Source organism: Lepidochelys kempii, chromosome 6 (genome assembly GCF_965140265.1).
Source record: "Lepidochelys kempii isolate rLepKem1 chromosome 6, rLepKem1.hap2, whole genome shotgun sequence".
In the NCBI taxonomy this organism is placed as follows: domain Eukaryota; kingdom Metazoa; phylum Chordata; order Testudines; family Cheloniidae; genus Lepidochelys; species Lepidochelys kempii.
Genome location: NC_133261.1, coordinates 42,809,164 through 42,822,661, shown reverse-complemented (window position 1 = coordinate 42,822,661; position 13,498 = coordinate 42,809,164). Strand labels below are relative to the sequence as shown.

The following is a 13,498-nucleotide window of genomic DNA, read 5'->3' as shown; positions in this document are numbered from 1 at the left end:
TATCGTATCAGAGGGTTTTGTTCGGTAGCTGAGGTCAGGTTAAAAAAAAATGTTAAATCATAACATGTATTTTGTTAGAGGCAGGACTATTCTTGTACATTCTAAGCCTTGAAGCAGTTTCAGCTACTTTAATTAGCTACTTTTATTTTTGTTAGACATGCAATTTAACCTGACAAGGGTACTTTTCACTTGTCAATATAATTGACTTTATCACCTTTTAAAAAGTTTAAAAAGGTAATTTCTGGAGAGGTACAAATCAGTGATTTGCCAAATATAATTATACAAAATACAACATGTCAAAATTCACCTTCCTGCCTGATGGCTGAATGCCAAATATTGTAACATATATGACAGGTTTCAGAGTAACAGCTGTGTGAGTCTGTATTCGCAAAAAGAAAAGGAGTACTTGTGGCACCTTAGAGACTAACCAATTTATTTGAGCATAAGCTTTCGTGAGCTACAGCTCACTTCATCGGAGCTGTAGCTCACGAAAGCTTATGCTCAAATAAATTGGTTAGTCTCTAAGGTTCCACAAGTACTCCTTTTCTTTTTGTAACATATATGTTTGCCAACTCTGGTTTTGGCGTGTGCTAATTAAATGCAAGTGACACAGACTAAATGCCCTCAAGCTTAGTAACTGTGGACACGAGTAAAATATCTTTAAATGGAATTTCAGATACTGAAGATGATTAAAACAATCACATCTCATAACCTGCAGCAGTTTTGGTGAGAAGTTTTGTAGCCAAAGAAAGACTCACCTTAGGTCACACCACTATATTGTTGTATTGTCTGTAGGAAAAAAAAATCAATACTGATGGATTGTGACAGTTTTTGACAGCTTTAGGGCAACCTGTCTAGACTTTCTACAAAAAGTGGTATTTGTATATTGCTGCAATTTTTCTCCCCAGATAACTAGTAGTGTAGTTATTTAAAAAGCAGAAAGCTATCTTGTGGGCCCTCATGCCATTTTAAAAGGGTCTCTCTAAATATGATCCACACTAGAGCTATCAAGCAATTAATCACGCTGTTAAAAAAATAATAGAATACCATTTATTTAAATATTTGTGGATGTTTTCTACATTTTCAAACATATTCATTTCAGTTACAACACAGAATACAAAGTGTATAGTGCTTACTTTATATTTTTTACAGTGCAAATATTTGTAATACAAATATAAACAAAAGAAATAGTATTTTTCAATTCACCTAATACATTTCTTTTGTTTATATTTGTATTACAAATATTTGCACTGTAAAAAATATAAAGTACTATACACTTTGTATTCTGTGTTGTAATTGAAGTCAGTATATTTAAAAATATTTAATAAATTTCAATTGTTCTATTCCTTAACAGTGCAATTTAAAACTGTGATTAACTAAAGAAAAAAAGAATCGTGATTAAAAAATTAATCACATGAGTTAACTGCGATTAATCGACAGCCCTAATCCACACATAGCGGTTTGTTTTGGATTTTTTGATGTGTTTTTTCTCAAATTTTTCTTAACCCAGCCCCTCACAGAAGAATAACTTATATCAGTTGGATACAGTTTTACTTACTCTTTTACTTGTATTCTTTTGTCCACATCCTCAGCTGGTGTAAATCAGTATAGTTCCATTAGGGAGCTTGCCCTTAACTTGTAAATAAGGTTGTAGCCACATTAAAATATACTATAGCTAATGCCCAGCTGGCACATTTTATTTCTCTATTAATGGGTCTTCTTGCATGCTCTGGCAGCCTCTCTAAAACATCTTGCCTGTGCCTCCCAAGAGCTGGTAGCTTCCTCTTTAATATTACTGGTGTGAATCAGCCAGCAAGGTGTACCCTGAGTGATAAACCTAGCCAATTGATGCAAAAGAGGAATAAAATTTCTATAATGTGCTCTCTGAGCCTACTCCAAGCACAGAGTAAGAATTGGGAATTGGTTCCTTATTCTCCAGTTTCAGCAAGGCCTTGCACTGAGTTACCATTTCTGTATATTGATAGCTATATTTTCCTGTCAGCTGCTGTGAGAGGAGACCAGAGAATAATGATGATGATAAACTAGTTATCTGCTCTCCTAAACTGCAGGATCAGGAGAGGATTTGTCATGTAGACAACATGGGTAACTTCTAGGTAAAGAATCTTTCTTGTGCAGTTTTATGCTTCACTAGTTACTCACTTGCCACTTAGCTTTGGAAATGTTCTTTGTTCAGAGAAAGTAGGGGAAGCTGTGGAATGTTTGTCTGAATTGCAATGTTTGGACCCAGGAACAGAGTCTGCAGCTGCAGGATTCTTCTATGCTTGTGTGCCTTACCAGCTAGAGGTAAGGTGCATAGTGAATGCTGCTGATGGGAGTACTGTTTAGAATGAAAGCTAAACCCAAAGATTTGGGGTCCTGCCTTAAGTGCCTACAGCTTCGTGAGAGTAGTACATGCTTAAGTTTCAGTCCCCATCAACACAGTCTGTTAAGATAGAGATGGTTCTTGCAGAAAAGGAGACAACTGGAGACAAATTTAAAGAAATAATTTGGGACATTTCACTTTTTGATTGAAAACAAAAATTTATTGTAGCAGATAAATTGTTGAAAAGTTGCAAAATATTCTACCCATGAAAGAAACTAATTGCTATGCTGCTGAAATACCTGTACCAAACAATTTTAAAAAATCGGAGCTGTGTTCCTATGGCTTCGCATAGTAACATAACAATTAAAGCCTGGGTACAATGGACACTATCAGAAAAGCCCTATCTGAGTGCATTTTAGATCTTTTGAATACAAGAAAAGTTTAGTGACCTAGAAATGAATCAATAAAAAGCTATTCTCTATATGACAAATTGAAGAACTGAGGGATCCTTACAGATGCATTGACTTTAACAATTCAGGATACATTGTTTGTAAAGGCTTTCTGAGACACGTTTAATCCTTTGAGTACTGTAGGGAGACTGAGTTGTTTTGTATTTAGATTGCTCTCTGGCAGTTTGTTTTCCTATTCTTACTCTAAGTTCGGTGTGATGGAAGCCAATGTAAGTAGCCTGAAAGAAAAGCTAATGTTAGGATGACCTTTTGTAACACTGAGTTAATATATCATTTTTAACTAAATTGCAAATTCCTTATTGCTTTGCAGAATATTGTTTTGGAGTTATATGAGAAATTGAGAGTTCCTCAGACTTCAGTGATCCCCAGTTCTTATTAAGTGATAAGTGTATCACATAAAAATGTATGAAGCAACAAAACCACTCGTGATCCTAGATGTGGTCGTTGTTGGGGGCTTGTGATACTTTTTACCATGGTGTCCACTTCATATTCTTTGTAGTTTTGTTCTAGTATGGTAGGAATAAGAAATGATACAACCTACTGTAACCAGGTAGCCTGTTATAACAAGTATACGTGTAAATATGTTTACTTAAATGATCCGTACTATCCCCAATGACTAACTTTTTAGATTGCAAGCTTCTCAGGTCATGGACTGTGTTATTTTGTTCTGCACAAGTTGGAGCACACTGCTGATGATCAAGAAATAGGTAACAACAATGGCACAGAGAGTTTGATATTGTGTATAGTATTTGAATTCTATCTTCACATATCTTCTATCTATTCTTCTATCTTCACTATCTTCTCATATTCCATAAACATGAGAAATCCTGGCTCCATTCAAGTCAATGGGATTCATCCCACTCCTACCCCAAAACCTCATGAGGAAAGATGGGCTTTGTGACATATCTGTAAGGTTTAATAAATCCAGGCTCTGGTGGACCAAGGACAAGAGTATATTTCAAAGTTGAAGACCCCTCATGAAGAATGTCATGCTCATAGTCCTTACCCTTCTCATTCAGATGGAAGAGGATCTAGTTGAGACGGTTGGAGACGGATGGTTTCTCTCCGATAACTGGGTCCCTATCTATTTTAATTTTTTAACTGTTATACCATGTAATTACCTTGATTTCTGGGTAGCTAGGGTTTTTAGGGTTAGGACTTTAGATTTAAACCAACATATTAAACTCCATGTGGAAGCCAATTTGTAGCCAGTTCATCTCATGTTCTGGTGAGAAGCACTCCCTAATAAAAATGTGACACAGGCATAAATTATTGTAGCAAAGTCTGAATTTTTTTGAGAAAATTCACACACTCCTAGGCTTGGTTGGAGGGGTGAGGAGATAGTCTTGGCTGTTTTCCCTTTTGTCTCCAGGAGCAGCCAAAGATCTAACCAGACCTCAAAAAACAAACTTGAGATATAAAAGGTAGCTAAATTCCCTCCATAAGGGATACCGATGTAATCATTACAATGCTTCTGCTAGCTCCTTGAGTCTACTAATGTAGAGCTAGTCTTATCTGAGTTAAATCACTGTTAATTTGGAGTAAATGGTAAATGTTTTAGTCATATGAAACCAAGTGAGATTGAATTTTTAGTGAATTCAGGTGCTTAGCTAACAACACAGGAAAAAGCTAAAATAAAGGCATTGTTTTACATAGTGCGTGAAATTCTGACTTTTTTTTAAAGTCAATGAAAATGTTGCTATTGACTTCAATGGACCATGTTTTCACCTGTGTATATTTTAACATTTATTACACTTAACCATAAGCATGGCCATACTGGGACAGACCAGTGATCCATCTAACCCGGTATCCTGTCTTCCAACAGTGGCCAATGCCAGATATTTCAGAGGGAATAAACAGCAGCATCTGTCAGTCAGGGGCTTAGGTACAACCAGTTGCATCCTTGACCATCTTGGCTAATAGCCATCGATGGACGTATCCTTGTGAACTTACCTAATTCTTTTTTGAACCTAGTTATAATTTTGGTCTTTACAACATCTTCGCCAATGAGTTCCATAGGCTGGCTGTGTGTTGTGTGAAGAAGTACTTTCTTGTGGGGTTATTTTTTTTTTTTAAACTTGCTGTCTTTTAATTTGTTTGGATGACCCTTGCTTCTTGTGTTATGTGAAGGGGTAAATAACATTTCCTTATTCACTTTCTTCACTACATTCATGCATATCCCCCCTTAGTCGTCATCTTTTAAAGATGAACGGTCCCAATCTTTTTAATCTCCTCTCATATGGAAGCTGTACCATACACCCAATCACTTTTGCTACCAGACTTTCCACCTTTTTCATTTCTAATATAACTTTTTTGAGATAAGGTGATCAGAACTGCATGCAGTATTCAAGGCATGGGCATAGCATGGCTTCATGTAGTGGCATTATGATACTTAGTGTTTTATATAGCTAAGAGCTTTCCTAATGGTTTCTAACATTCCCTTAGCCTTTTTGATTGCCACTGCACATTGAGCAGATGTTTTCAGAGAACTACCCATAATGACTCCAAGATCTGTTTTGAGTGGTAACAGCTATTTTAGACCCCATCATTTTGTATGTATAGTTATGATTATGTTTTCCAATGTGAAGTTATCCATATTCATTACCCAGTCACCCAGTTTTGTGAGATCCCTTTGTAACTCTTCACAGTCTGCTTTGGACTTAACTATTTGGTTAATTCTGTATCATTTGCAAACTTTGCCACCTCACTGTTTACCCCTTTTTCCAGATCATTTATGAATATGTTGAATAGTACTTGTCCCAGTACAAATCCCTGGAAGACCCTGCTATTCACCTCTTTCCACTGTGAAAACTAACCATTTATTCTACCCTTTGCTTCCTGTCTTTAAACCAGTAATTGATCCATGAGAGGACCTTCCCATTTATCCCATGACTGCTTACTTTGCTTAAGAGCTTTTGATGAGGGAACTTGTGAAAGGCTTTCTGAAAGTCCAAGTACGCTATATCCAGTGGATCACTCTTGTCTATATATTTGACTCACTCAAAGAATCTTAATAGATTGGCGAAGCATGGTTTCCCATTACAAAAGCTGTGTTGACTCTTCCCCAACAAATCGTGTTCATCTATGTGTCTGATAATTCTGTTCTTTACTATAGTTTCAACCAGTTTGCCTGATACTGAAGTTAGGCTCACCAGTCTGTAATTGCCGGGATCGCCTCTCAAGTGTTTTTTAAAAAATTGGCCTTAAATTAGCTATTCTCCAGTTATCTGGTACAGATGGTGATTTAAGTGATAGGTTACATATCACAGTTAGTAGTTCTGCAGCTTCAGATTTGAGTTCCTTCAGAATTCTTGGGTGAATACCATCTGTTCCGACTGATAAGTTAAACAGTAATCAATCAGTTTATTCCAAAGTCTCCTCCATTGGCACCTAATTCTGAGACAGTCTCTCAGATTTGTCACCTAAAAAGAATGTCTCTAGTGTGGGAATCTCTCATTCTCTAGTAAAGACTGAGGCCATGTCTACACTAGAACATACGTTGGCAAAACTTTTGTTGCTCAGGGGTGTGTAAACCCCTCCCCCCCCAAGCGACATAAGTTTTGCTGGCATAAGCACTTGTGTGCAAAGCACTGTGGTGGCAAGAAAGCATCTCCCACCGACATAGCTATGGCTGTTCGTTGAGCTGCTTTTATGATGTCGATGGGAGAGCACTCTCCCCTCGGCATAATGTGGCTACACGAGCAAACTTACAGCAGCACAGCTGTGTACAGTACAGCTGTGCTGCTATAGGATTGTAAGTATAGATGTGGCTTGATGCAAATAATTCATTTAACTTCTTCGCAATAGCCTTGTTTTGCTTGATTGGTCGTTTAGCACCTCAATGATCCAGTGACCTCACTAATTGTTCAGCAGGTTTTCTGCTTCTGACGTATTTAAAAAATGTTTTTTACTTTGTTTTTGTGTCTTTTGCTGGTTGCTCTTCAAATTCTTTTTTGGCCTGCCTAATTATACTTCACTTTTGCCAGACTTTATGCTCCTTTCTATTTCCTCAGTAGGATTTGACTTCCAGTTTTTAAAGGATGCCTTTTTGCCTCTAACTGCCTCGTTTACTCTGTTTAGTCGTGGTGGCATTTTTTTTTTTTTGGTCCTCTTACTGTGGAGTTCTTTTATTTGGGGAGTACATTTCATTTGAGTCTCTATTATGGTGGTTTTTTTAAAACTTTTCATGCAACTTGCAGGCATTTCACTCTTGTGAATGTTCCTTTTTATTTCCATTTAACTAGCTTCCTCATTTTTGTGTCGTTTCCCTTTTTGAAGTTAAATGCTGCTGTGGTGGGGGTGGTTGGTTTTTTTTTTGTTTTTTTTTTTTTGGTATTTTCACCACACAAGGATGTTGAACTTAATTACATTATGGTTGCTATTACCAAGCAGTTCATCTATATTCACCTCTTGAATCAGATCCTGTGTACTCTGTCATTGTTGTATATTTTATCCTCTGGTATTACTGTGTCCCATTGATTATCATTGTTATACCAACTTTCTGCTATGCCTATTAAATCAATATCCTCATTTAATACTTGGCATTCAAGTTACTCAGCATTTAGACTTCTTGCATTTGTATATAAGCACTTATAAAATGTGTCAATAGTTAGTTGTCTGCCTTCAAGTGATGTAATTGAATGGGACTGTTTCCTTTGGCTGTTTTTCTTCAGCTCTTATCTGTACTTTTGCAACTACTATCCTCTCCTCTTCACTAGGATATAGAGAGTGCCTGTTAATAGATCCTCCTCTGTCAGAACAATGTGCTCCTCCGTACCTGTCAGTTTTCTCTTAGCCCTTAGTTTAAAAAAATTCTCTGCGACCTTTTTAATTTTACATACCAGCAATCTGGTTCCATTTTGGGTTAGGTCGAGTGCATCCTCCGTAGGCTCCTCCTTTCCTAAAAGGTTCCCCAGTTTATTAGAAACTTAAAACCCTCTTCTCAACACCATCTCATCCACGCATTGAGACTCTGCAGTTCTGCCTGTTTACCTGGGCATGCACATGGAACTGGAAGCATTTTGGAGAATGCTACCCTGGTGGTCCTGGACTTTAATCTCTTTCCTATCAGCCTAAATTTGGGCTCCAGGACCTCTCTCCTACCTTTCCCTATGTCACTGGTACCTACGTGTACCAAAACCACCAGCTCGTCCCCAGCATTGCACATACATCTGTCTAGATCTCTCAAGAGATGCACAACCTTCACACCTGTCAGGCAACTTACCATGCTGCTCTCCCGATCATCACAAACCCAACTGTCTGTTTCTAAAATCAAATTCCCCATTGCTATTGCCTGTCTCTTCCTAATAATCAGGGTCTCCTCTCCCAGAGGGGAAGCTTTAGTGCAAGAGGATACTATTACATCATCTGGAAGGAGGGTCCCAACTATGGAACTGTTTCCCTCCAATCCAGTTTGATAGTCTCGGGGAAGGAGAACTACTTCTTCCTCTGACAAAGGCTGTCAGACTGGAACTGGGACTGCGCTACTGTGTCCTGGAAAGTTTTGTCGGTGTACCTCTGTCTCACTTAGTTCATATAGTTCAGCCACTCTGGCCTTACAAGGCAGGTAATCATACATGCTGTATTTAGTGCAATAAACTGGGTGTCCCCCACTCCACTGCTGGACTTCTGTATTAATTTTACTCCTGCTGCTTGCTTGCTTGTTTGGCAGGGGGTGTTTGTTGGCATAAATTTAGAGAATGTTAGGTATATCAGGCTCTCTCATTCCCTCTCTAAACTCACTCACCTGTTCACTAGCTCCTCTCATAGCTTAGGAGTTGGCTTTTTAAAACCCTGTTCTCCTGGAGTAGCCCTGCCCACTGGTTAAGGGCTCCTAACAAGGCTTTGATCCCTAATCCCTTAAAGAAGCTCTTAGCAGTAGGCTCAGTGCGTGTGTGTGTGTGTGTGTGCACACACACCTTCCCTCAACAGATCACACTATAAATTTCAGTCAGGCACATGGCAAGCATACAACAAACAAACGGATGACCCTCACCCCCAGGGTTATGTAGTCACTCCTCCTTCACCTGGAGAACTCCCTCTCAAAACTCCTCTGTATGCTGCACTTGTTTGCTAGCTCCTCTGGAGGAAAAAAAACCCTATAAACTCTCATGCTTCTGACCTTGTCTTTCATTTTGATATGTTTACTTAGAATAACTTTGAAAACAAATTGTCGACCTGAAGCTCTTTTGCCAATTAAAAATACTTTTAAAAATTGAATTTCTAGAGACTTATGTTTTATATAAATTTTGCCTTGTCTATTTGTTGTTCTTGAATGTGCACGCGCACACATATAGGGTGTGAATTGGTAAACAGAAATGAGCTGTTTTGGCACCACAGACAAATACTGATGTGTAAATGAAATATATAGAGAGGACGATGCCATTTTCTTATTACAGTAGCTGGTATGTGTCATTTATGATTGTGAAATGTCATATAAATTTTCTAAAAAGCCACGACAACTTGATGAGAAGCATATAGTTCTATCATGCATAAGAAAGAGTCATATTTTGATCTTTTGCTTTCCTGTTGATCCGAAAAGAAGCATTAGGTGAGGGAGCAGTTGAAGAGTTCTTTGAGCTATTGCAACCTCAATTAGTTGATTTTGTGGAAAACTGAGTTGTGAAGAAAGCACGGATCTTGTCTTCAGGTGGAGGTTGCTGCTGGGATATGGACCCATTATATGTCAGGGTGGTCCTAAAATGCCCTGGCTATGCCTCTTTTGGCCTGAGAAATCAAAAATACAGCCTCTCATGGACTTGTATATTTAAAGCATTGGCTTCATCTTGCTTAGCTCGTGCTTCTGGATTCCTCACTGGATCAGCCTACTTATAGGAGGGCTAGTCTATGAGAAGCAGACCTAAAGAGGTATTCAAAGAGCATTTGTACAGTGTTGGAAGAAACATGGGTGGGAAAGGTGGGACGGGGATGGACACACACACACACACACTTTTATTTTGTGACTAACCAAAAAACCCTCTTTCCACAGAGGAAGATAAATACGGTATTTACTCCAACTTGTTGCTCAAGTATTTCCTCGCAGAGGGAATAGTCTGTGGACATAATTTGTTTGTTGCTTCTGCTAAAGAGGATCCTGCTGACATTTTAAAGGTAAAAATATTGCTACATGAGATTATAGTTTATTAATCCAGATATTTTTACAAACCTGTTTACAAAATAAAGTTAATCCCTTGATTAATAAAGTTCTAAAATTATACACACTGATTTTCTTAATCAAGAAAATATATTTACAGTTTCATCTGTTATAAATAGTAGATAAGCTAATTTCAAAGTAGTTTGAAAACCAGTTTGGTGTGTGTCTCACAATTATATTTGTTTCCTGTGTTTATTCTAGGAAAATTTAAATGAAATATCGAGACACCTTGAAATATATAGATTTTGACCAATATATTCAAAAAGGCAGCTTAGAGCTCTTTCTAATATAAATATTTGGTAATGATTAGTCATTTTTAATGTCCTATATAAACAAAAAAGGTAAAGGGACATTGGCAATATTTAAATTTTATTTTTCAAAAATATCTTCCTCTTACAATAACAGCTAAGATTGCTCTAACTGAGAAAACTTGGCAAAATAGTAATCATGCTGGGGAAAAAGAAATTTGGGTTGTTGTGACAGTAGTTTGCATGCACAATTTTGCCACTACTTTGAATACTGAGTTTTTCCCTTGCTAAAAAGATCCTTGTAGACCTCAATAAAAGTGCAAAAAACCTTCATAAGTGCTACACTTGTGCTTCTGCTATGTGTATCTTTCTGGAAGTGTATTCTCTATATATGTGTGCTTCAGTGACTCTATTTAGGGATTGATACTGAAATGTCCTACGCACTCTGTCTTTGGTTCCACAAAGCACATCCCATTGATGTCGTTGGGAGCCTAGTGTTCTGTACATAGTAGGATAGAGCCCTTCATGTAAGTAATGTATTCTGACCTCCATTAAGTCAGCCTGGGAGTGGCACTAGCAATGACTCACTTCCTAGGAAAGAGAGTGTGGGGCACAGCTCAGGGATACATATACTCAGTAGGAACCTATTCAGTCATTGCATTCAAATTCCTTCTGCTCTGTGGTCCAGAATGTACTTGGGTCGCTAGCTCTCAGGAAACTTAAGAATTTTCCCAAAAACTAGCTTACTTAGCTTTTGGAATAAAGGGCTTTCGAATAGTTTTGAGTAGAGGTCCTCTCCTATGGAACCTCTCATCTGCTCAGGACTGGAACTCACCAAAAAGTCAAACTTTGGAGGACAGTATATCTGGCCTTCATTGCTGGGAGTGCAAGTTGGGAAACTGAGTCACAAATCCACCTAATTTAGGTTTAATCATTTTTTGTCTTTATTTATATAATTTCAGACAGAATTATTGTCACTTATAATGTCTGAACATATATTTTATAACAGACAAGATAGAATTGGTAAATGGGCCCAAGTTACCACATTCTGGGGAGCTGGGAAGTTTTCCCCATCTTCCAGGATAGTTGTTGCCTTCTCTGGTCCTTTTGTCCCATTCTTGAGTTTCTGGTGTGGTGTTTCTCCAGTTTGGGCCCATGTTCACTTAGGTCTTTTATAGATTTCTATGTTACAGATTACTTAATCTTTATCCTACTGGCTTTTAGCACATCAGCCCTTTGGATTTTAAGTAAGCCGTACACTAGGCATGCGCAAGCTTCAGTTTACCAACTTCTTTATTTTTTTTTTCTGCTGGATTTGCAATTTCTGGGTCATGTTGTATTTGTGACACCCTATCTTGGGTTTTCCTGGAGGAAGGAGGATTTTATAGATCATATGTTTATCATTATATGTTCTACTTACTACTTTCAATACATGTTACACTTTGTTCGGTCACAATAATATTTTAAGCAGAGTAGCAATTCTATGTAAAAGGAGGAGGTTTGGCCTAAGTGTTACATTATTTTTGCTCATTCACTGTACATAATTACAAATCATTAAAAATATAGCTGTCAAAGCTTTTAATCTTACCATTAACAATTCTTCATTTTATATTTCAATGTTATAAGTCTGTATATGTTGTTCTGTGCTACCCTTTTTTATTAGAAAGGGGCGGGAGGCTTATAGAAAACATGATGATTCTTTAATGTCAACATTTATCTTCTTTAAACATGGGTTTTTCATTCAAAGTCCAGTTTTGTTTGTGAATCATACAAAGAAACATTAGAAATTTTCCCGTGAATGCATTTTTGAGCAGTGTCTCAATTTTAGGGCTTTGATATTTAGTTTCTTTTAATAGTATCCCAACATTCATGTAACTAAGAATTTTGGTTAACTGAGCTTTGGATAGTGTGGAGTTGCACAAAGAGTACAGTCAGTGGAAAGACAAAGATTTTTTCTTTCTTAAACCATGAGTTATATAAACTGTTAATTTGCTTTAGATAAAATCCTGGCAATGAGTTCAGCATGCTATAGTTTAACTAATATTTCAGTGAACTTTTGCATCTTAAAAACCTGTCACCGAAAACTAACCCAGAAAATGGTTGACCAAAACAAGGACATTAACGGTTTGTACATACAGTGCAATGTTAAATTCTATAATTGCCCTGCATTAATTTTATGATGTATGATTGGGTGTTTCTGGAACCTGTAACCAAGACAAATATTGCTGGTACTAGAAAGGGGAAAAGACAATCTTATAGACCATAATTATCTTAAAACTGTGTATAACTAAAAGACAGGTAGAAGAAAAAAAGCCCCATCAGCTGCCTAAGATATGTTATATTACCACCCAGCAATTTATCCATCATCCTTTCAAAACATATTCATGCCTATTGTAGTCAAAGCTCCTTCAGGAAGTCAGCATTAAGATGTAACACTGAAAAATTACACCCCTGTAGAAAATCCTATAGAACAATATACATGATGGTTTTTAACAGGATATTTTAAACATTTCAGAGCATTTCTGTTCAGTCAGTATACTTACCTAAAAGACAAGTCTCCACCATAAGTAAGAATGTACAAAGTGTTAGGAGTTTTGTGTTAGAAGACTTTATTATGGTATACTTCACTTCCATTATGTAAGAAATCATAAAATAAAAGACTGAGCCAAACCTTTGTTGAACTTGATTAGAGTGGGAATGTGAAATTTCCATTTTACATTTTAATATGTTCAATACAATTTGTTACTGAAAAATGAGTAAAGTTAGGTGTGAAATTAAAATAAAGTTTTTATATGTAACCTTGACAAAAAAGAAATATACAATAAAATGTTTTGTTTTAGACCTATTCTCTTCATTTCACTGTGACTGGATTTTTATAATGTGGCAATCAGTTTATTACTCCAGTCTGTATAGCGTGTGTACATGGTGGGACGACAGACTTTAAAAGTAAACCACTGTTCAAAATATACATCAATGGGTGCAGCCAATTTGGGGGTTATAGGTTCAAGCCAGCAGGAGCAGCTGCTGAAGCCACTTCAGCAAAATACTTCATCACATAGTGGGGAAAGAGAAAGATGACACCCAGCTCTGGGCTACCCCTTACGCACAATGACCTTCGGACCCAGAACTGCAGGGGAGACGACCTTTCCCTATCCCTCATTATAGAGATATTAGGATCCCATATTTGCCCCCTAGCCATATGGACACAAGAAAGAAAGAAACTACATGGTAAAGGCAACCAGAGACACTGCTGCAGAAGTATTTTCAGCAGCAGGCATATTTGGACACACATGATGTCATCCAG

General features: G+C 37.4%; 1 protein-coding gene across 5 annotated transcripts in view; it reads left to right on the top strand.

Annotated features, from left to right (window-relative positions):
* The window catches only part of ELP4 (elongator acetyltransferase complex subunit 4), a 268,802-nt gene that overhangs the window by 19,908 nt on the left and 235,396 nt on the right, over positions 1-13,498 (top strand). For 4 of the 5 annotated variants that reach the window (XM_073347771.1, XM_073347769.1, XM_073347770.1 and 1 more), the window contains one exon: positions 9,782-9,903. The exons of the other annotated variant lie outside the window; for it this stretch is intronic. In XM_073347771.1, the coding sequence (XP_073203872.1) occupies positions 9,782-9,903 (122 nt within the window). The remainder of the gene's footprint in view (positions 1-9,781; positions 9,904-13,498) is intronic. 5 annotated transcript variants of the gene reach the window in all.